Here is a 23,119-nt window from a genome sequence, read left to right as displayed (position 1 = left end):
GTTTCTGTCGTTATGACCAGGGAGGAAATTGTATAAAAATTCTCCAAGAATCATCGCTCGGAGTGGAGGACAGGGTAAAGGCATATATCCAGACAGTGGTGTTGTGGAAGACCTTAGAGAGCATGCAAGCCGAGACGAGGCACGGGTTATCAATGCTTGTTGAGTGGGTAATCCCTGAATCTAGACTGCGCGTCGACATGGATCTGCCCATCCTTGCATTGAACGTGGGCCCTGAGAGGATGAGGCCCTAACAAAATACATCAAACAGAAAGAGAGACTTACAAACTTCAGGCTAATTAAATGTTTGTAAAAAAGTCGAAAAAAGAGAGAGAAAGAGTGGGATGCCGTTATCAAAGACATTGTATTTCTCTACTTTGCTCGTAGCCAAGTTACATCGCTTCCAGTTAAAATTATCAATTTCTACAGGCTCTGAAATAACCGAGTCACAACTATTTACAATGTTTAATGTAATATAAAAATTAAATATATTCCAATTGATTCTATTGATATCATATACAATAAATGAGTTCTCAATGTAATTGTTTGTGGAATGTGGTCATTCTATGTTATTTTTCACATAAGGAAAACCGCACATATTGCTCACGTATAATTATTCAAATAGCCAAATAGCGCAAGCGTATCTCTATTTTTTAATTATTTCAACTGAGGTTGATATTTGAAATTTTTTGGACTTATTTAACTTCAAACAAGAATAGAATTAACGTTGTTGTTATTTTTTTTAACAATTCACAGATAGTCACGAAGTATCTTAGAGTAGATTCCATCCACAATTATCCATCTCCTGATGGTCTGTATCTGCACTTTGACTAACTTACAAATATCTTGTTTAAAAATTTTAAGCATTTTAGTATTTAGGTTCTTTTTTTAATAAATTGAAATGCCAGTTCCAGTTTTAATGAGCTGCATTTTAGAGGCTTTAATGAAACACGGAGGCATGTAAAAATGAACTAGCGGGCATTTATTGACCAGACTTGCTCCCTAAGGACACATCGCCAGAAATAACCAACAAAATTGTTAAGAAACCACCTTATATAGGACAACATTTAATCCACAAAAAAGCCAATTAGTTAGTAAGAAATTAAACAGTACTAAGGAAAATATTATTCTGTTTTGAACGGAGAGAACAGCCTCTAGAAGCATCCTCTGACTTCTATACGTAATTCGACAAAAACAACCAGAATGTAAGAATAAGGACGAAGAATATGAGTAAAGCAACTGTTGTGCAAATAATCGAGCATTCGAGTGTCGGACAAATCAGTGTTTACTATCACAGTAGATAAATATTCCTCCCATTCCCTCGACGTATTCTACCATTCACAGCAGCAAAAAACCGCTTCATTTGCCAAAATCCTGGACATGTCGACAATCACCTTCCCAACTGTAGTCATCACCAATGAAAGAAAGCGCGGATCTCCACCGTAGAGAATCTCATTTGAACAAACTAGAAGCTACGGCTCTTCCAAATCCCTCGACCTGATTTCAGTCCAATGACGTAACTCTTCTGGCAAAACGCGGAGGCAATGGCGACCGTCCAACTCATGTACCTCACTTTGGGGAAGGCAGGCAGATTGGAGTCGGCGAGAGTTTGGACAAATCCCAGTAAATGATCCAACATACCTCCAGTGGGGTCATCCTGCTTTGTTTGGACGGAAATACCGGGACGAGCAAAGTCGAGGACAGGAAGGCTGCCACACAATCATCTGCTCGTTTATGACTATAATCAGTAAAAAGAATCTTCAAATCTCTGAGCATCAACTCGACAAAGGCGTGCCCTGAAATGAAACAACAATTCAACCCTGTCCCACACTCCGGGCCAAAAAGGCGGTCTGAAGACACAGAGAGGACAGACTCAGTCTCTCGCACACGTCGGTGAGGGAGGGGATTGTTATCAGCAGGAAGGACGAACAGGACTTCATCAACTCTTCATCCACCTTCGAACGGACAATTGAAATAAGTATTTTGACAACTGAATGGATTATCCCGACTATTATTCGAGGGAACTTAAAAGCACGTGCTCTTAAATCACCAAAAAATTCAAGTTGTTGACTAAAATCGGCCACAGATGAAATTCTGTGGAGAAATGCGAGAATATCTGCCTCGACAGTCCCCTCGGAGTCACACCTCGAATGATGAGGACAACCCACCTTGTATTCGCATTGACTACACTGATGGCCTCCAATACGGCATCCACCGAACTGCGGTCAAACTCCGTGTCCAGTCTCACATAACGCGACAATACCTTCCCACAGACTTGCAACTCCCCTCCGGAATCCGTGATCATTTGCAACAGAATACGGAAACTCGTCTGAGTTGAAAACCAAAAGGGAACCAGCAGATAACAGGAAATAAAGTCTTGTGAGTATTGGACTACATTTTGGAGTATTTGGGACAACAAAGTCTGGTGGGCGTCTTCAGGGTCCCCCGACAGTCTGTCCACCACCGCGGAAATAAGCAAGTCGATTTGTTTAATTTGGAAATGACGAGCCACAAACTCAGACCAGACGACAACAACAGACAAATATTCCTTAAATATAACCACCAACAAACCGTCAATGAAGAAATGGACTCAACGAACACCCACATCTGTTTGAGGTAGTCCATGTGATTAGAAATATATCCACCCAGTCGAATGAGTGATTTGCCCACATGGACACACCCAATGTACTACAATAACACCACTCCTCTACACTGCTCAGTCTGCACAGAATTGTCGAGTAATTATCCACCACATCCTGGTCAGACACACATCGAATAAGCGAACACACCAAAAAACGACTGCACTCTCTAAAAACAGATACCTCGTCTTGTATTCCATCAGAAGGAGGAGGTACTGTCTGCTCTCCGAGGGGGGACAGTCAGCCAGGAGTGCGTGGACTATCCAATAGAGGGCAGGCACTGCTTTCTCGTAGGGAATATCCATCTGAGACACTTCTTTCTCAAAGTCGCTTAAAAACAACAAAAAATGTTCTTTTTGGTGGGGAAAAAACAAACGGGCGACTCTGGTGGCGTAGTAGCGGACATACAAGGCCAAGAGAGGACAACCAATTCCGCGAATTGACTTGAAAAGGGACACCAAGGACTGATGAGAGTCACTGAAGGACACACAAACAGGACTAACTAGTCAGGCACGATTATTTGGAAGCATTTGAAGATGGACAGTTTTATGAGAATTCTGGCAAAGGGACACTCAAGTGACTCCACTTTGAATATCCAATTCCACCCAATTTCGAACAGAGTGTCCTCTCGGTAGGCATTCCTGTCCAGTTCTAAGCTACAGTGTCGAGTTCCCAACTGTTTTCCAGCAGTGCGGACACCCGATTAGGCAGAGTGCCCAAAGCAAGCATCCTCTCATACACCAAAGAAGAGAATTTCTCCAAAACATCAACAACCATCACAAAAAGTGGTACAAAATACGGAGAATCGCCCATTTCCCCAACAAACGAAAGACACTGCGGTCACCCAACCATTCTCACCTCGTTAAGTTGAATAAATGAGGCGAGCTTGTTGTCCGTCCAATGGAAGAGAATATTATTAAGGACTGAATACATGTAGTCAATGCAGCCTGTCGTGTTCTCACAACTCTTATTGAGTGTCAACAACTCCTAACGATTACTCAACCAGACAAACCGACGGAGGGTTGCTCACCACAAACAAATCGTGTTCGAATTTGTACGGGACGGAATAAGAGCCTTTATATAGACACGGAGAGTACCTGGAAGGGTAGTTTCTAGAATAAAACAGTCCTCTATGAAGGTTTGGCCAGGTTGGAGGAATTGGTGGATTATGGATCCCTTTTGACGAGTCCAATCAGGGTCACGTGTATTCACTGCCTTCTCCAGTTCGTGGATAACCTCAAATGTGAGTGGAAGATTACGTTTCTGTTATTAACACATTCTTTTCTTAGATAGGCCAATGAGAGGGGGTCGTCCATGGTCTTTGTCTCTTCCAGAGTGACTTTCTGGGTATCCAGCGAGGGTTCTTTAGTCAGGTGAAATTCCTAGAGGTAATTGGACTTTTGACTTGTTTTTTTATCAAAGGATGCTGAGTTGTTTTTGTCCCTGGTAGACGGAATGATGAGTTTTCTCGGGCGTAGTTTCTATTCAATGGTTTCCTAAGTGAGGTTAAAAATTAATGAGGACCATTCCACCTGATTCATTTAAATGGGTTATTTATTTAAATTATTTAATACATTTAAAAAAGTATTAATTAATTTAAAAATAAATATTGTCTTGTTATATATTAAATGACTACAAGTAAATATATCAAGAAATATTCTCTATCTGGAATGTTAAAGCCAGTATCCCGCGTTCGGTTCAGTTTGTGCGGAAACTGGCTGGCCGTGGCTTCCGGTGATTCAATTCTCCGCATTTTCAACGCCCACGACGGCAATTTCGAGAAATCCTTCGGGGGACACAAACTGGGACTGTCGGACGTCTGCTGGTCCCCCGACAGTCGTTACCTGATTACAGCCTCGGACGACAACACGTTAAAAATATGGGACTTTATCACCGGGAAATGTCTGAAGACTCTTCGGGGACATTCGAGCTTTGTCTTCTGCTGTGTGGTGAACCCTCAGTGCAATATTATTGCCTCGGGGTCATTCGATGAGACAGTCCTCGTGTGGGATGTCCGCGGAGGGACTCCACTCAGGACATTGCCTGCCCATTCCGACCCAATTTCCGCGGTCGACTTTATAACCGACGGGTCTCTCATTCTGTCGGGCAGTCTTGATGGACTTTCACGGATTTGGGACACTGCGACTGGCCAGTGTCTGAGAACTCTCCTCAGTGGGGACACTCCGCCAGTCTCGGCTGCCCTGTTCTCGCCCAATGGGAAGTACATGTTGATTGCCACGGTGGATTCGCGGATTAAACTGTGGGATCTCTCCTCCTCGAAGGTTGTGAGGACGTTTGAAGGACATGTCAACAACAAATTTTGTTTGTCGGTTATTTTTGGGGGACGTGAGGAGGGGCAGTCAGTGATGAGTGCATCTGAAGATGGGGCATTCTATAAGTGGGATGTTCGGTCGGCCAGGATTTGTGAGTGTATTCCAACCGGCCCCAATCCTCTTCTTTCTCTTGATTTACACCCAACTCTCCCCGTCATTGCCACCTCCGCTCTTGAGCCTAACAAAACTGTCACACTCTGGCACTATTCCTAATATATATTCTTCCTATATGTTTTTAAGTCACGATATCTCAAAGGCGTTTGACCCCGTCCGTTGGTGTGGACTCGACAAAATTTTAAAGGCAGACTCAAACTTCAAATCCTGGCTTGCAAACTTGTTATCGGGTCGAATGGGATACGTCTCTCTTATGGAACACGGTTCAAAACAACGCTGTCTTCTAAATGGGGTGCCGCAGGGTTCTGGGTTGTCTCCGTCCCTGTTCAACTTGTATTTGCATGACTTTGTAGATGACATTATTATTGTTTTTAAACACGCTGACTACATATCAGCTTCTTGTTACATTCAGCAATAGCTATATTCCTTTGAGAATTGGCTCATCGAGAACAGGCTCGAGGCTTTGTCCTCAAATCATCGTTCACTTTATTATCTTTCGATAGAAGACAATCAAACCTACCCCCGAAGTTATCTCTCTTTAGTTCTGGCCTTTCATCCAACTACGTCTTTAAAAAAACATTTCTCAAATATTTCTGAATAGGCAAACAGGCATATAAACATCCTAAAACCAAAAAGTGGTCAAAATATTAAGAATGTTCATAATTTTGTATAAACATATATTCCAGGACAAATCAAAACACAAATCAAACTTCTTTTATTTTTGAAAGATCTTTGAAAAGTCGAAAATGATTATTAAAATGATTTAATTTTATACCCAGAAGGCACTCCTCAAACCAGTTTACACTTTTTTTAATATCAAAAAAAGTGTGTCAGAAAAGGAGAAAGTTTGTTGAAGACTACGCAGTTTAGGACTCCCTCCCAGCCTCAGGGATTGAGAAACAGTTTCCGCGGATTATGGCTTTCGATAAATCGACTATCAACGAGTCCTAAAAAATCGGTCACTACGCTTCTGACTTCAGCAAGGAAGCTTGGGAAAATGGTGGTAAACTTATATCTAAACAACATGGAAATCCCTTTTAAAAAATCCCAGAAAATTCTCGGCGCGACTTACGATAGTCATATGTGTTTCTCCCAACAAGTTGAAAATGTTACAAGTTGGATAATGAAACTGGACATCTTAAAAGTGTTCCTCCGAAAACGCAAACAATGGATCAGCTTCCCTACACGTCAATCAATCTACCGGCAATACATCAAACCCTCCATTAGTTATACTTGTGGGGAGGGTTTGTCAGTGAAACGAACCGTGAAAAAATCGAAAAAACTTAAGAAAGATTTCGGGGAGCACTAAAGGGCCGAATGAACATCTATTCATCGCCTCATTCAAAGAAATCTTGGGAAGGAACCTTGGGCCTACAGGCCCTAAAACTGCATTACTGCGCCCTCATAGAAATTGTGTCGGGACTAGGGAGGAGCACCCGGCAGAGATGAGGACCCTCCTCAAAGAAGCAGCTGATTAATTAGTTCTATGTTCTGGACGGTGATCTTGGTTCTAATAATAATTCCTAGCTGGGCGCCCTGCCTATCTACAAGCTTCACTTAATTATCTTCCGAATGTGCTAAACGAAATCCCTGGTTGACCAACCTCAATAAACTCATAAAATTAATAGAATAAACGTGTCTATAAATGCATTCATTCATCACCAATCCACATTAAAGTGACAAATTCCTCCCCAAAAATCAACTCGACTCCCTGTTTGACTCGTGTTTCGTGCATCTCCAACAATTTACAAGCATTATTCCACATCGTCCTCATCCTTGCTCTACCAATGAGTGCCCCCCAAACCTGTCCTCCAGTTTGATCAACTCATCCCGAATGTGGAGAAGTGGAATGGAGGGGGACACCCCACTACACGCCCGAATACGCCGTTTTTTCAAAAAGTCAGTCATCAAAACTAAACTAACCAACCAATAATCTCCAATGCCAGTTTCTCCACGTTTTCACTCTCAATTCTCCTTCTTCTACTCCAAAATCTAACCAAAAGCAACCCCAGCAATACTAGTAAACATTATTTGCTACTAGTACCCAAAACTAGTATTATAAAGTATGTCAAAACTCGCCAAACTGCGAAATATATTCGACACCACAGCGGTTTGTGGGATATCCTCGATTTGAGAGTCCAAACGTGACTGATTTGGTCAGTTTGGTCTCCCAGGTGGGTCAGACAGCTGATTTTATGACACAACTCGACCTGATTCCGAGACTTCTCTCACTGATAGCCCATTGGATGACTTGATTGAATGTTTCTGTCCCCAATTTGAACTGGCTAATGTTTATAGGCTCATATTCGACACCCCAACATTCCAGGTCTCCTAAATGGTGGAAAAACGTGGGAAAACCGACTTGTCTTCTCAGTTGGTGGATTATTGAGAGAAGGACTGACTTGGCTTCCTCCAAATCGCAGTTCTATATTATTAAAGGGTGGATATACGGGGGAGAGGGAACAGTTCGAGCTGGTCAGACCTAATATTAGGATGTGGAGGGATACCGCGGACAATTGGATCGTTGACTATCATTTTGGTGACGGACGTGGATTTTGTGTAGAAGTAGACTGAAATGAGAATTATAATTCCAATTGATATTAAAAATGTGTCCAGTTTGGTCAATAAGCTATATTTGTTTTCTGCTGCTTTAATTCCAGCGGTTCTTGAATATGATTTCCGCAAATTGTCAAAAAAATATCCGCGGGACCCACGATACATATGTGCCACAAAAATTAAATTAGAACCCGATATTTTATTAATATTTCTGATCATTTAAATACTAATTTGTGATTAAATTAAATTATTGTAATAATTCATCTCACCTTTCAAAGATCTATATGTTTGACTAATTTTTATAAGAATTTTTCAAAAATCAAAAAAGTAAGATTTGTGTTTTAATTTAAATTTGGAATTCATGTAGTAGAATATAATATATATTTTATAAAAAATTATTAACATTATTTTTATAATATTTTCAAATAAAATGGATCAGTTGGTAAAAGAGTTAGTTGAGTGTAAAATCAAAATCAAGCAGACGACCTCAATTTTAGTAGAAAACTGCGAGGTTTTTTGAATTACGAATAGCAGGGGGCCATCAACTCGATCAACAGAATGAATGCTAATGTTCAGGATTTGTCGTTTATAGACAACATTGAAAAGCAATTTAATGAACTTAATTCACGACTTATTTCTTCCCTGGATGCCTCCTCGAGACTATCAACTAAATTTTTTAAACTGACACAGTGATTATTTATTTTTTGTATTATTGCACACGTTTTTGTTAGAATTACCGTGTAGTCGGATGTTTAGGCGATTTTTCGATTCGATCACAAATTTCTTTACATTCAACTAAATTAGTGATTTCTGCTGACCTAAATTGGTATCCCCTTGTGTATGGAAATTTCTCTTTTGCTAGCCCTCTTTCCTTTCCGTTCTTTTTTAATTCTGTTTCATTTTGTAAATGCTGTTCCTTTTCTTAACTTTGTTTCAATTGCGGCAGGGGGTATGATTGGGCGACCTGGAAGAGAATTCTGTCTATAATTGGGAAATTGATCGGAAAGAAGATCTTTCAACACCGGGAAACCAGCTGGCTGTACCATAGAATATTTTGCAAGGTAACTTCTTTGTTATTCGCAGTGCAGCCACTGGCGAATCCTGATTGTTTTCCTGTCCTATCAAGAAACATGTTTCTTAGAATAAATTATTTAGTTAACCTTAATAGATTGTTACGAATTCAAAGTCGCAAAATCAAATTAACAGAATATTGGAGAGATTTCCTGGGTTTATTTTTTCTGCAGGTTGACAGCAATCCCATGCAGAATAGTCAACCCAACTTGAACTGAATGACCATACCAAATAAAGTATCACTCTAATTTGTTCGATTGCAAATATATTTTGATGACTAATCTTACTATAAATTTATCCCTGGTTATTGATAGCATACTAACTACGACAATCCCAGTGGAAAATTGAATATCAAAAAGCAAGCGGAAAATTCGTTTTATTTACTTTATTCAGAAAAATAAAACGCGTTCTCTCAAAAGATGGAATAGTTTAAGGATGTTGAATAAACAGTCGATTTATTAAATTAAAGAAAAGTCAAACTGGGTTACTGAGTGAGCGAGCATCCGAGTAATACTCGCATATGGCGTTGATCAAATAGGTGATAAGGAAATTAAATAGAATAATACAAATCAAGTGAGTTTGAAGCTAAAAATGAATCCATCAAATAAACTGGAACAGGAATGTCGATCACAGACAAACTCTGCTGCATCTGTGGAAATAATCCCAGAATAAGTGACAAGACAAAGCCGTGAATAGCCAGGAAGGCATACAAAAGAGACTTTTGTTGGACACAACTCTTCATGAAGGGACGTCCCTATAGTCAAACTACTCAGAGGACAACTCGATAATTAACAAAGCAGGCGTTCACATCCATTGCCACTGACAACAGCCAAATGCAAGAATTGGTCAGACTGGGAGCAAATGTCAGAGAATCACCCAAAATGCTGGAATACTACCGACACACAGTACCTGGTCGTGTTGGAATGAGTAAAGTTAGTGATTGACACGTTATTATTGGCCCTGAAATAATCGAGTTCAGTACGGACAGCCAAAAGTGATCCAAAGTGGACAAAGAACTGTCCAAACACACTGAGGAGACAACTAAGCGTGAAGAATGTCCCCTGTGGTCTGATTGAAGACAATATATCTGCAGACTAGACTAATAAAACTTGACATTACTTGGCTATTTGTGACTGTCACGACCAAATAAGTACAACAGAGCCCCTGGACTGTCGCCTGCATGTCCCCAATCCTCACTCCTTCCAAATAAAGCACGCTCTGGCCGTAAGAACTGATAAAAGCGCTGATGGCCAGAATTTTAAACATTTGCAAGTTTTTGACAAGGGCTCCACGACCTTCGCGGATTATGTCCCTGACTGGTCGTCATCTCAAACACACAAACCACACATCGGGGATGACTTTTTGGACGAAAAGGGTGCCGCAATGCTGGCATCCCCCAACTTCTTGAGCACGTTTCCGTCCTCGTCAGGCACGACTTGTTCCACAATGTCAACGGAGGCAACCGCAACCCCTGTGAATATAGGACTACAACTACCGATGTGGGCTTGTTTGAGTGCCCCCACGTCGTTGGTCCCATCTCCACACATTGTAATAAAGTACCCCATCTGGGTCATCTCGGATATCAGGGATTGCTTGTGTTGTGGGTCAGTCCTGGCAAACACACACACGTGAGGCAACACCAGTCGGAATAAGTCGGGATTGGACATTGCCAGCATATCCGAGGCCTACGGGCATCAGACGGAAACAAGTCACGTTTCCTGTCATACAAACCGACCACTCCCTCCACGACTGCTCAAAGCATTCCAAACTCGTCTCAGCATACTCTGCCTCAGATAGTCCGAATACTAATTTGTCCCCATCATCTAATATATCACAACAAGTGGACCTTCGACGAGGACTTTGGGACCACTCCGTGTTATTCCGAGTCGTGAGGCAACGTAGCAGGCAGTGTGAAGACTGTCCCCAGTGATCATCATAACCTAAGGAATAGTCCACAATACGCACGTGATGGGACGACTGCTGTAACTGGCCAACAGTGCTGAATGAATCAGACTTTATCTCGGACGAAAAATTGGCGAATCCACAAAACTCCAACTGGACTGAAAGGTCGTTTTGGGGACATTTATCACAGAGACGGTACCCAATGGCCAACAGTCGGTAACCGAGGGACATGCTCTGTTTGACAATCTTGTCATAATCGGAAGGAATGGAGGCAAACTATGGTTAGACAGGATAAATACACAATCCTTGAGTGCTTCAGGGGCACCTTTGACTGCCACGAAATATTTCGTCACGTTGGAATTCCGTGGAATAAAACGACCAATAACCGTCATTCTACGCAAAGTCGAGCTAAAATGGAATCTCCGAACAATCTCCAGTTGTGGAGGAATCGTTCTCCCCTTTCCACGTTGGAGGGACAGTTTATCTAACATTACAAACAAAAACACACTTTTGCCAGTAAAACTGTAATCAGTGAAGTCGAGGAGAGCCTTTTCGAGGACATCTCCGACGACCGTGTTGTTGTGAGTGTGGAGTGAATTGCAGGCAGCAATGGCCACCAGGAGATTGTCAGGACAGTCGGAGGAGCCCAGAAGAGTTGCCGAATTACTAAACCTCACTTCATGGAGACAACTTGAGACCGTTGACTCCTGCCAGAATGAGTTGTTCGCTCGTGAGTGTCCCCGTCTTGTCAAAACAACAAATTCCAGTTCTCCCCGCAAAGGGAATTCTGTGCGACTCAGTGCAAAATATGCCTTTGTCTCAACTCAGAAGAATACCCAGTTTGGAAAGAGACCTGAGACTGGCATTGACTGCCATAGTCAGTTCGAGGGGGAGTTCAGAAGGGAGAATTGATGTCAGAATGAACATGCATTTCAAAAGCAGTTTGTACTGGTTGTTGGCATACTCCTCCGCGACTGGAATATTCCTCAAAACACAACCAGAGACCCACACATGGATGGCAGCGGCGATACCAAAGCAGAGAAGGAGGAGAATAAGATAGAATGAGTCAGAGCTATGAAGATGACTGTTCTGGGCGTTTTGGAGAATAATCTTGAGAAGACGTCCCTGAAATGTGGAGAATCCAGTACGGGCCACAACACAGAGACAGCCCTTTGTACAACCCAAAGGAAGTGGCCCGTCAGTGGTGGTGTCGATTAGACTGGTCCCTGAATAAAGCAAATGCAGTTTCCCGTGAATATTAACATCAAATTCATCCACTGAAAAGTCAATTGGTTCCTTAAAATGAGAGTTTGGAAATACTTTCATGACTGGAAGAGATTCCCCCGTCAGTAAAGCCTCGTTGGTGACACAGGAGCCGTGGAGGAGGAGAAGATCACAAGGAATGGTGGCCAGTTGAGTGTCTGCCCATTAGAAGGGTGGAATAACCAATAAAGACCACATCCCTCGGAACAAGCAGAGTCGAGGATATTGAGGACCACTTTCCGAATCGAAATACTTTTACTGTTTGTCTACAATTCCCCAATTGCCTTATTTCTTTCATATAGCCGAGTTGTTGCACAGAATTGATGGCTTCGAGGGCAACCAGCATGGCGAGGGAGGTGAGGGGAAATGCCCAATACTCGTCCAGACACCACAACAGCATGCAGATTGACTGGAAAACGAAGAAGGGAGATGTTGCCTTCTCCAAAAACACTTTTTTGAAACTTGGAAGGTCGATGGTCATTTCGTTCTGGTCAAAGGACCACCTCAGTTGGTCAATCTCGTCCTGATTTTGAATTGGTGGAGGAAGGGGACCGTCACGTGGCACAAGTTGGGCATCGGGGTGACTGGGGATGTCGAATTGTTGAGAAATGGGATTGAAAATAAATTTGACTTTCATATATATAAAATATCGCCCATTTTTGTCATTTGAAAGCTATAAATATGATCGGGGACTTACAATTGGCTCGATTGACTTGACCCCCTTATTGGGGTGTGGGGTAGCCAGCACGTGGGAGGCCTCCTCCTCACTAGTCTAACAGGGTTTATGAGGAATGCACATACAAAGGAGTAATTGCATATTCTGTCCAACTCGACGTACCAGAGGCAGGAGAGGATTGTTAGTGCATGGAGACAGATAAGGGTGCCCAGTGCGATGGTGGTGAGGAAGGGATTGTTTGCCAGGGGAGGAAGCCGGGAAAGGCCCACGAAAATGCAGTAAATCAAAACAAAAAGTGAAACATAAAGGCGTTGAAATAGTTTTTTTGATTTTAGAAACTCGACAGATTTTATTTCATCCGTGAAGTGATCCATGTCAACGTGTATAGTCAGAATAAATTATAAATTAAAGATTAAATATAATTAATTAAACTTCAGTTTTAATATGGACTTTGCTGCTTTGACCAATTTCACGGTGTTATGTCGGGATGAAGAATATTCTGACATGTTTGAACTATCCAGATTATTTGTACTACTCACTGAGTGACCTAGATTGCCCTAATAGACACCCCGGATGAGTGCTCTTATATTTTTGCAGCCAACAGTCTATTGCAGTCTTCCCATTTAGAGGTAGAATTCGAACTTTGTTACCTGTAGACACTTCTGGCCACTGGATTGCTTGCAGGCGCTCTTGTAGGAGAGTTTAGAGAGGCTTGTCTGGTAACCAAAAGACGAATTTTTAACTTTTTTTCTAAAATTGTCGAGAAAAGATACGACAGGGTTGATATTGTTAACATTTCTAGATTTTGGATTACTTTTTGGATTTTTTGATTAAAAGCGACGTCTGCACTGCCGATTGTGACTTTATATGGGAATACCTCAGTCTCAGTCAGGCAGTACTCAGACTGACGAGAAATGACTTTGGAACTTGCATATACCAATCATTGAGTAAGCATGTGGACATTATATTCTCGACGAAAACTGATTACTTAATATATAAGTTGATAGAAGTGTTCTCACTTCTCATCAAGTTCTCGATCCCCTCCTTTGACACTCTTTTGGATATCCTTCCTCGGACATTGATGCTCATTGAGGGCTCAGGGTTTGTACATTTTGCGGGAAATGTGAGTGTTCCCCACTCCGAGTTCACTTCCATGTACAAAACAGCAGTTCGGCATGTGCTAATGTTTGCTGTAAGAATATACGATTACGTCGATATTGATTGTAGGCTTGTCTCTCCATTTTAGACTGTCCTTCTGTCTGGAATGTCATCAATTTGTGTTGTGGAGGGGAAGACGTGGGGGTTACTGTCATCTCCCATTTCATAGACGACGATCATAGAATGGGCGAAATTATGCTACTCATCCACAAAGTGTTCTCAAAGTCAGACGACATTCCCCACCCTCTGAATATGCTGTGGCTGTATTCTCTCGCCATCAATTTTGATGCCGACCTTTTCGTGAGTCTAATGCATATTGATAGCTTTGGGAGTGATGAATCGACCTCTTTCCTTATTTTTGTACTCAAAGCTTTAAAAATGATTATTCAAGTCGACTTGTCCCCACTGATTGGCGAGTTTGTAGCAATGGATATTACTCGAAATGAATTACTGGGGAGGTCAGATTTGGGGGAGACCAAGTGGACTGCATTATCCTTTGCCACTTTTCTCTTGGAATGTCACCAACTCCTCCAAAGAAAAGGAGCCATTCAAATTGCTGCCCGCTTTCTGAAATCTGTTCACGTCTTTAAAAACAGCACATTTTTACAATAAATAAATCGGAAACTTGTTAGTAAATGACCGATTAGTGAATGATTAGCGTGTTTAATAAGTTAATTGGCTTGATTGGGTGTCCTAATGACAATCTAGGAATGACACGGACTGATAACCGTCTTGACTTCAGTGTAGTTGGCAAGACCATAGGAACCCAACTCCCTTCCCTGCCCCGACTGTTTGAATCCTCCAAAGGGGGCTGCCGCGTCGAGTGCGTCATAACAATTAACCCTAAATTGATTACTCTTTGATGCCCACCAAAAAGTGCCAGCTCGAACGGCCTGAGACAAATACATGGCCTTGTCGATATCCTGAGTGAACACGGAGGCTGCTAGTCCATACTTTGTGTCATTACTCCTCTCAATCACCTCCTCCATACTGCTGAATTTGAGTATTTGCATGACAGGGCCGAAAATCTGTCGTGAAGAAAAAACTTACTTCTGTCCGAGCAATCTCCATGTTGTCCTCGACGCCCTTGAAGACCGTAGGCTCGACAAAATAGCCCCTATCCATTGCCCTCGAACCACCAGTACACACAGTGGCCCCCGCCCTCTTTCCGGACTCAATCAGTCTCATATTTTGTTGAACTGTTCTTGGTCAACCTGCCAGTTGAGTCCACTCCTGACTTGCCTGGGCCCCCTGTTTTGTCCCCTCGTCAAAGGGGTCCCCCACTGTCCGTTTCCTGGCCATTTCCACGCTTCTTTCCACAAACTCGTCGTAGATTTTGTCCTCCACAAAAATACGAGACCCCGCACAACAACACTGTCCTTGGTTTAGGAATAGTCCCACGTGACTTTGAGCCACTGCTAGGTCCACTAGACATAAGACTGACTGCATTACAGTTGGCATCCGCAAATACAATATTCGGAGACTTGCCCCCCAATTCGAGGGTCACTCTTTTCAGGTTGCTTTGCATGGCTGCTTGTACGACCACTTGGCCGACCTGAAATGGGGAATATAAAATGACCTCATTCGACCCGGTAAAGGCCACTTTGTCAATGTCGGGATGGGCGGCGATGGCAGCTCCGGCGGTCTCCCCATATCCCGTGAGGACGTTGAGGACTCCGGGAGGCAGTCCGGCCTGTCGGAATAGGTCGGCCACAAACAGTCCGGAAAGGGGTGTCTGTTCGGCCAATTTCATGACAACAGTGCATCCATTGCTCAAGGCAGGCCCCAATTTCCATGCCTGCATTAACATTGGGAAATTCCACTACAATGTTGTGGGAAATGTACCGGAATGATCTGCCCACACACACCCACTGGTTCGTGTCGAGTCATCCCCATAAACTTGCCATCTTTGATATTCACGAATGACTACCCATTTCAAATGTCTGCCCAAAGTTCTTTCCAGCCCACCCAGCGTAGTACCGATAGCACTGAGTCACCAAATTTATGTCCGCGTTGAACGCCTCCAAAAAGGGCTTTCCGTTATCCACGCTTTCCAGGCTCTACAGATTGACGCAGTGGACATAACAGCCAAGTAGTTCCTGTTTTCTTCAATCAGGTCGGCCACTTTGTAGAGGATTCTGCCTCTCTCAGTAGGAGAAAGAGTTCGCCACGGAGACCCAAATCTGAAGGCTTCTCGGGCTGCTCGAACTGCAATGTCCACGTCGTTCTGACAATGTTTAGAGCCCAACACCTTGTCTGCCTCCGCGACATTGCAAATGACTTGTTCCGTGGCCGGGTTTATTGTGGGGAAAGTTCGGCCGCTTTGTGCGTCGACAAATTCGTTGTTTATGAAATTCTGATTTATAGAGGACTGCTTACTTGATTAAAGTATATCTGAGGGTTTCTTATTGGGGCAGCTGCTGTGCTTTTAAAGCAGAACAAATTTTGCGAAATACTCGAAAATCTCAGCAGTCGTGACATTTTTGTGTTTTATTTCTTGTATTCTTTTAAACTTTTTGGCGTACCAAGCTAATATAAAATATTTAAAAATCGTTTTTAAAGTGCAATTGACGATATATTTACCACAGAAACAGTTATTGTGGTCGAGATAAATTATTTCAAACCACAAAGAGAAGTACCAATGAGTTGTCAGTATTTTGCCGATAACCCTGCAGAAGATTCCGGTTCGCGTGCTCTGACAGACTACATATTATTTTTAGAGATTTCCTTTCTCTTAAATACATCAATAAACCTTTTCTAATTAATTATCAAACAATACCTTTAATTTTATTGTTTAATAATATATTCTAATAATTGTAATCGATTTTAATTCGAATTTTATTGCCACTAGAAACATTTTGGACTATAAGGTGTCTCATGCACGAGGAAACATCTGACGACAGTTCATGTGGGAATACAGTCAGACTAATGTACTCACATTTACGACAAATACAAATAGAGACTTTTCCCAACGATGTGGAAGCGACTCCAAATACATCACCAACAGAAAAATATTCATTTTAGCCCAGCAAAGCTCAGATATCTCAAATATTGATGACTCGGTCGTATTCTCAGACAGAAACCCAGCCTACACTGTCATGTCCCAATCAGGGAGTCCCAACACACTCTACATATACTTCAAAGAGGAGGACATACTCCAGGAATTCCCCATCGACTCGAAGGGCAAGCAAATATTCCAGATTTGTTCGTCAGTGTCGGCCAACCAGTCAATAATTGCATTGTCTTACACCACCCGGCAAGTCGACTATTTCATGCTGAATACATCAATAAAACAGTAGGCTGCAATCTCACTGTAGAATGCACTTGTTGGCCACCTACAAGTCCTCCAAAGACAACGCAGGGCCAATCACGACCTCCTTCTCCCACCTGTGCTCGAATGACACGACCTACACTGCCCTCATTGACGAAAACGAGGCACTCCTTTATCAACAGTTTTCAGGTCTTTTGCTTCACTTTGAACTGCACGTCCACGAGATTCCGATTTTTAAATTCTGCGGATAACTTTTTATATTACAACACGAGTGCGCTGGTTTGGTCACGTGGTTATTTTAACAGAAATTTACCGCCATTTCTTTTTTTCCAGAAAGTGTGGATTTGATATTCTCTGACTCGGCTGGGGTTGTCCGACTGATGGATGGCGGGAAGGAACTTGTCTGGATCCCCCACGATGGGTCTCCTGTCGACGATTTCAGCTTTTTTGGCACGTGGTTTGGGGGTTGATTGGCATGGTAGGGGACTGGTCACCACTTGTGAGGCAAATTCGGAAATCAAAGTGTGGGACATTACTTCATGGTGGTGTCTCAATTCTATTCGGTGGGTTAAAGTGACATTTATCTAGATTTCAATATTTGCCTAAAGAATCGGCTGAATTTGACGATTTCTCTACTAATTTACGCCTGATAGTTTGCTCGGACAACTTGCTGATAGTAAAGGATTCATTTAATGTGTTTCTCGGAATAATAATGCTTAGCATCTCTTCATTTTCTCAATCCAAGAGAATGAATCCCAAAGAGGGGCATCCCATGTGACGTTCATTACAAGAGGCCCACAAAACATACTCGCTCGTACTAACCGATCACTAGAGACCATCTCAGAATGTTGTTTTATTTGCTTATTGATTAACCATAGCAAACAAGGGTAGAGAACATAAATTTGATTTATTAAAATATCATTCTTTTCCATCAAAAATGTATTTTATCATATAATAAAAATACTAGATTGAATGATCAAGACTATTCCTTCGTTCTACCATCGACCAATCCTGTAGTCTTTAGCAGTTTTCCAGCAAAAAACAGTACAGAAAATAATAAAACGTAGAGCCTGGCCTAAAAGAACTCCGCAGCGCCTCAATGTTACAAATGATCAGCGACGCTTTGGAATTAGAGACAGATCTGGTGGAGACTGATCTCAAAGAAGTGACCCTGACTATCGATAGTGAGAAGAGCGAGTTCGATCCCCCATTATTGTGTAGACAAACCCGAGTGGAGGAACCCCCTGAAATAGAAATGCTTCAAACAAATGAGGTTTGTGTGCAAAAAATGGCAGAATCCGTCGAAGCGACGTAATTTGTTGATTTGATTCTCAGCCCGTTTAGTTCTCCCAGAGAGCCGCCTCCCCCAGCCGAGGAACCTGTCATGAAGCCTGAAAGGACTGAAGAATTGTTGAAAGAAATCGAATTTTTAAAACAAGAGGTGATCGATTTGAAAAACGTGGTGAAATGTTCGGAAAATAAGTTTTCCGAGTTGTCTCAATGTTGTGGACATTTGACTAAAACATAGATTTTGAAAGAGTTTTGGAGAACAATTCCAGGAATGTGATAAATCGAATAAACCAAGTGAGTGCCTTCTCCAACAGGCAATCACCAGACACAGAAGATGTGTCAAATAGTACAATACGAGTGTTACATCAAACAGTTATCCACAGTCTGCTCGATCGGGGGTTTGAGACCTTGAGAGAGGACATTCACACTGTCGTAGTGAGCGACATGCAGACAATCAAAGAGGAGTTGCCCAAAATGCTTGATTATGATGTATTGGTTCACTCAAAGTGCTCATTTAGAGACTCACTCTTGCTATTTTCGATAAAATTAAAAATTGGTTGGAAGTTTATTTGTTGGGGGTGATGAGAACTGCCCTCAGTGAATTATCCGCGGAATTGTCGGACTCTGGTTAGTCTTATTTCTTTACTTTTTAGTACTTGTGGGACTCAAATCGAGCATAAGTGCCGAATTCGAAGGACTAGCACGAGAACAGACACGTCATTTCTCCCAATTGGAAACCAGTTTTAAAAAGTCGAGTTTTTATGGGTTGTCGGAGAAAATCAGTGAGTTGGTGGAGACTAACCAGCTCAAGAAAGCTTTTGAACTGGTTTGGACAAAAAAGGATATTTTCAGGCACTGAACAGCACAAACTCTGAGTATGTCCGTGACCTCTGCAAGAAGGTCGACGACTTTGGGGTCATGTTCGACGGCGGAGAGTTCTCACAGGAGGAATACCTGTCGATTATCTCAGGCCTCTCTACTGGAGTCCCCGATTGGGATGAGGTGGAAATAGGGTGGTTGAGGACAATTGGAGTTGTAGTTGTTTGTTTGAGACATTGTCGAGGCTCGATTTGGAAGATCCTCAAGTGAGAGCTCATGCTCTGTCTCTTCTAACCCCACTTCAAGACCAGTTGGCGAGGCATAAACCACTCAAGTCCAAAAGTGCCCGTCAATTTGCACAGTTTTTGGATAATTTTATTCGTGTTGTCAATTTAAAAAAATGATGGTTTTTTCTTAATGTTTTGATTTGTGATTAATCCATATTAATTGTGTTGGATTTTTACATGTTTACCTCTTTTCGACTGAAAGAAGGCTCTGGCTGGACTGAGTAGTTTTTGTCAGATTCTGAGTTGTCGTGTTTTTTTGAATTTAAAAAACCGACTTGCACTGTTTTGACACAAGGTGGATTGACTCGTCATAGACTACTTATCAAGATTTATTCGTGAATTGGAAATTGGCCATAATCTCCTTTGATGTTCATTTTTGGTCCAAATAAAGTTTTTAGATAGAAATTAAATAATAAAATATTTTTTTAACTTTTGAATTTAAAATATATTTACTACATTGGTTAACCAACGCTATGCACGATGAAGAGTTTGAATTATATTCCTTTCTGAATGTCTCAAAATCTGTAGGAATTATTTTCCACAAACTAAATTTTTAACCAGGCGACATCCGAAGAGATCAATGCAGCCTACAAACTCTACAGTCTTCGCTACCACCCGGACAAACATCAAGAAGAGAACAAGACCACTGCAAAGGAACTCTTCAACAAAGTCAAATATGCCCGCGATGGTCTCCACGTGCACTTCCTGACTTCCCAGTTCTCTGCGATGCCAACCGAAGGGCAATTTACGACACTCTGGGACACCAGGGACTCCGTTCGTTGGGTCGGGAGTTGATTCTCCGGACCAAATCCCCCGAAGAAATCCACGAGGAGTTCGCTTACATCGAAAAACTAAGAAAACGAAAACTCCAAGAAGACTCCGTCGACCCAAAAGTGAAGGAAATGTGTTCTATAAATTTTAGGGCTCCGTCACTGTGTCGGTCGATGCGCAGGACATTTTTGAGGGAGACCACGAAGGGTGACTTTATTCCGTGATTTCCTCAGGGATGAGTTTCCTCGGGTGTTTCTGAACAAAATGTGCGTCAGTCAATCTCTGTCTTTTTCTGTCGGCGGAAGTGACCGTATTTCTCTACAAAGTCAGTGCGACACTCGCGGCGACTACGGATTTACACTTCTTTCCAATTTCGCGGAATTCTGGCCCGGGAATGTGTGTCTTGTTGTTGTGGAGTCCTAAGTTATAGATCCAACTTTCTGGCGGGAAAAATAATTCCGTGATGGGGACCGTGTCCAGGAATTTGACGGATTTTATGTTTTTTTGTTTTTTGACTTTCAAGTCACGGAACGGGGGGACTCTTGTTGCGGATTTCGGGGGGAATATCCCCAATCCTAATCGGAGGCATCATTTTCACTTTTTCTCAGTTTTAGGACTCACGTGGAGACTTTCGCCAAAGTTGGTGCTCAAAGTTCAGCTGAATGTCTCGTTCTCGTCCGTTGCACGTGCACAGCTGCTCTGGAACTGGTCGGGAGTCGACGTTTCTTTTGCTTCCGATGTTTATTGTCATAAATTTACACAGATTGGTCAATCAAGTTATATTTTCGCTTTAAAATGTGCCAAAAATATTGAAAAAGTCGACCTCAGTGTGTCGTCAACTGTCCAGTATGTCCAATTTCTGATTTTTGAAGATATGGAAATATTTGCGGGGTGGTGGCCAATCTGGGACTGTCCAAAAAAATTAACGAGTACACAACTCTATCCTCAAAACTGTCCATCTCTGCCATCGCCGGAGTTTCCCTGAACTGTCGGTTTGATCTGTCGATTTGATCTGTTTTCTGAGTGTAGACTAAAACGTGGAAACCAGCAATTTGCACTTCCAATTCAGCTTTCCTCCAGTTTTCTACCCGCGAGTGTTTTTTACGGAATTATACTTCCGCCAATTATTTTCACGGCCATGACTCGACTCTACAGAAGAATGACCGGTCCTTCTGATAAGAACAAGTTCGGCTTGTAATTTAGTGAAGCAAATTTGAATTTGGGGAGTTGAACCGACGGAGTGAGCTGAGAGCCCGAAGTGAGAATATAAACCTGTTAATGAGAAACGAGGCCGCGAAAGTCCGTGCCTTCGAACTGTCGAGGGACGGACTTGTTATTATCAAAGCCACGTGGGGAAGTCTAAAGGGGGAAGAGTAGTCTGAGCATATAAACCTGCTTAGAAATACTTATTTGGATGTCACAAATGCTGTGCAATTGCTTGTTAAGCGTTCTTCGTTGTACATCAGTGGGGATGTCAATAAGGTGACTGTGTTTATAATGTGTAGTCTGATTTGCCTGGTTTTCACGACTGTTCAGAGTGGGGGACTCAGTATTTATACATCCAGTATTCTTATCGCAATGAACAACGTGATGCTCTATTCAATCACTCTGAGACTGTTAACATTCCATAAAGTTATTTTTGGAGTTACTTTATCGTGCTGCTTTAATGAATTTTACCTGTTTTTAATTTTGTTAAAATAAGGCGACTTGTAGTGGAAGTCCCGTGTTTTTAAAGACTGGCAGAAGGTGGTTTCTGACGTGCAGAGTTGGAAAAGAAAGGGGAAAATATTATTCTATATTTTAAGACTAAAATCTCTCATTTGTTAACGTTCTGTTCAATTTTTGTCTGAATTTGGTACAAATACTAATTTACTGAATTTGATTTTTATATTTGTATTATTAATCATAGTTTTAGGTTTATAATAAATATATAATTAGACTACATAAAATAAGTGATGGATGTTGCTTTCGACACTCATGACAGTCAAAGCGAGAAAAATATACTTCAAGGTCTAATTTCAACCAAAAGCCGAAAATAGATTTAGCCAGAGAGAAATCATTGAACGAATTAGAGAACCACATGAAGCTCTATATCAAACATCTCCACGAAAAGTCCCAGAATTCACCTTTAAACATCTCAGATCCAAATTACTGCGCATTCCACATTGAGGTGACCTAATTCGGAGGACATTTAGAGTTCAATCACGGAAAACATATCTGCAGCCAAACTCATCTCAACCGAGAACCAATCTCTCCGCAAAATTCTCCTCGCCACCACTGTCCTGTGTGAGGAAGTGGACAAACTCGTTTTTGACGCAGAAAAACGTTTTTTTACCCCAATCCTACTTTTCGAAATGAACGGTGACCTTTTTATCTGATTTGGGTAGAGTACAGAAATCCAGACTGTAATGTCAGCTTGGAGTTTCAGGGAGGATTTATTCTCCAGTTTCTGAACGTTGGTGGCCATTTGACATTTGGTAGGACTTGAGGTGCTTTCTGATCCACGTCGAAGGTGTTTGTGTCAACATGTTCTCCCAGCTTTGTGGACTATATTCTGAATCGGCAAATAAGCAGGCCAAGTTTATTATTTTCAATTCACATAAATAGGAAAAAATATGACGCCGTCGGCATTCATTTTCAGGCTTACAACAATTTTTATTTTTAGATTTTTGTTCGTAAGTTTTCTTCACTTTTGTCAGTTCCCGCCATTTTGAACAAATTAATGCAGAATTCTGTTCTTCTGAAAATGTCGCTTGAGTCGTTTGACAGGTTTTTGTGTCCTCTCATCAAAGGATCGTCAAAGCCTCTGCGGACCCTCAAAATAATTTTGGAATTTCAACCGAAAATGTTTTCAAGATTAAACTTTTGATTAACGAAATAAACCATATTTTATTCAAAGAGTCGTTTTTTGCGGTTTGAAAATGTTTTGGGTATTTTTAGAGGGTTGTGGCTTCCATTTGCAAGATAGAAGG

The 23,119-nt window shown here is 41.8% G+C and overlaps 2 protein-coding genes across 2 annotated transcripts; one reads left to right on the top strand and one right to left on the bottom strand.

Moving 5' to 3' along the window:
* The first annotated feature begins 4,264 nt into the window (after positions 1 to 4,264).
* On the top strand, positions 4,265 to 5,182 carry LOC115229732 (WD repeat-containing protein 5-like). The gene has a single exon (XM_036499325.1). The coding sequence runs from the start codon at positions 4,265 to 4,267 to the stop codon at positions 5,180 to 5,182; it is 918 nt and encodes a 305-aa protein (XP_036355218.1).
* Positions 5,183 to 14,956: 9,774 nt separating this feature from the next.
* LOC115229731 (aldehyde dehydrogenase 9-like) lies at positions 14,957 to 15,763 on the bottom strand. Its single transcript, XM_036499330.1, has one exon. It carries the CDS (start codon positions 15,517 to 15,519, stop codon positions 14,977 to 14,979), a length of 543 nt encoding a protein of 180 aa, XP_036355223.1. The 5' UTR covers positions 15,520 to 15,763; the 3' UTR covers positions 14,957 to 14,976.
* Between the last annotated feature and the right edge of the window lie 7,356 nt (positions 15,764 to 23,119).

The sequence above is a fragment of the Octopus sinensis genome, unplaced genomic scaffold, assembly GCF_006345805.1.
Source record: "Octopus sinensis unplaced genomic scaffold, ASM634580v1 Contig13644, whole genome shotgun sequence".
NCBI classification, from domain to species: Eukaryota; Metazoa; Mollusca; class Cephalopoda; order Octopoda; family Octopodidae; genus Octopus; species Octopus sinensis.
The sequence above is the reverse complement of the archived record's forward strand: the minus strand, read 5'-3'. Positions and strand labels throughout refer to the sequence as shown.

Excerpts from the sequence above, each read along its gene's own strand:
- LOC115229731 (XM_036499330.1), bottom strand. The coding sequence starts at position 15,519 with ATGTTAATGCAGGCATGGAAATTGGGGCCTGCCTTGAGCAATGGATGC.
- LOC115229732 (XM_036499325.1), top strand. The coding sequence starts at position 4,265 with ATGACTACAAGTAAATATATCAAGAAATATTCTCTATCTGGAATGTTA.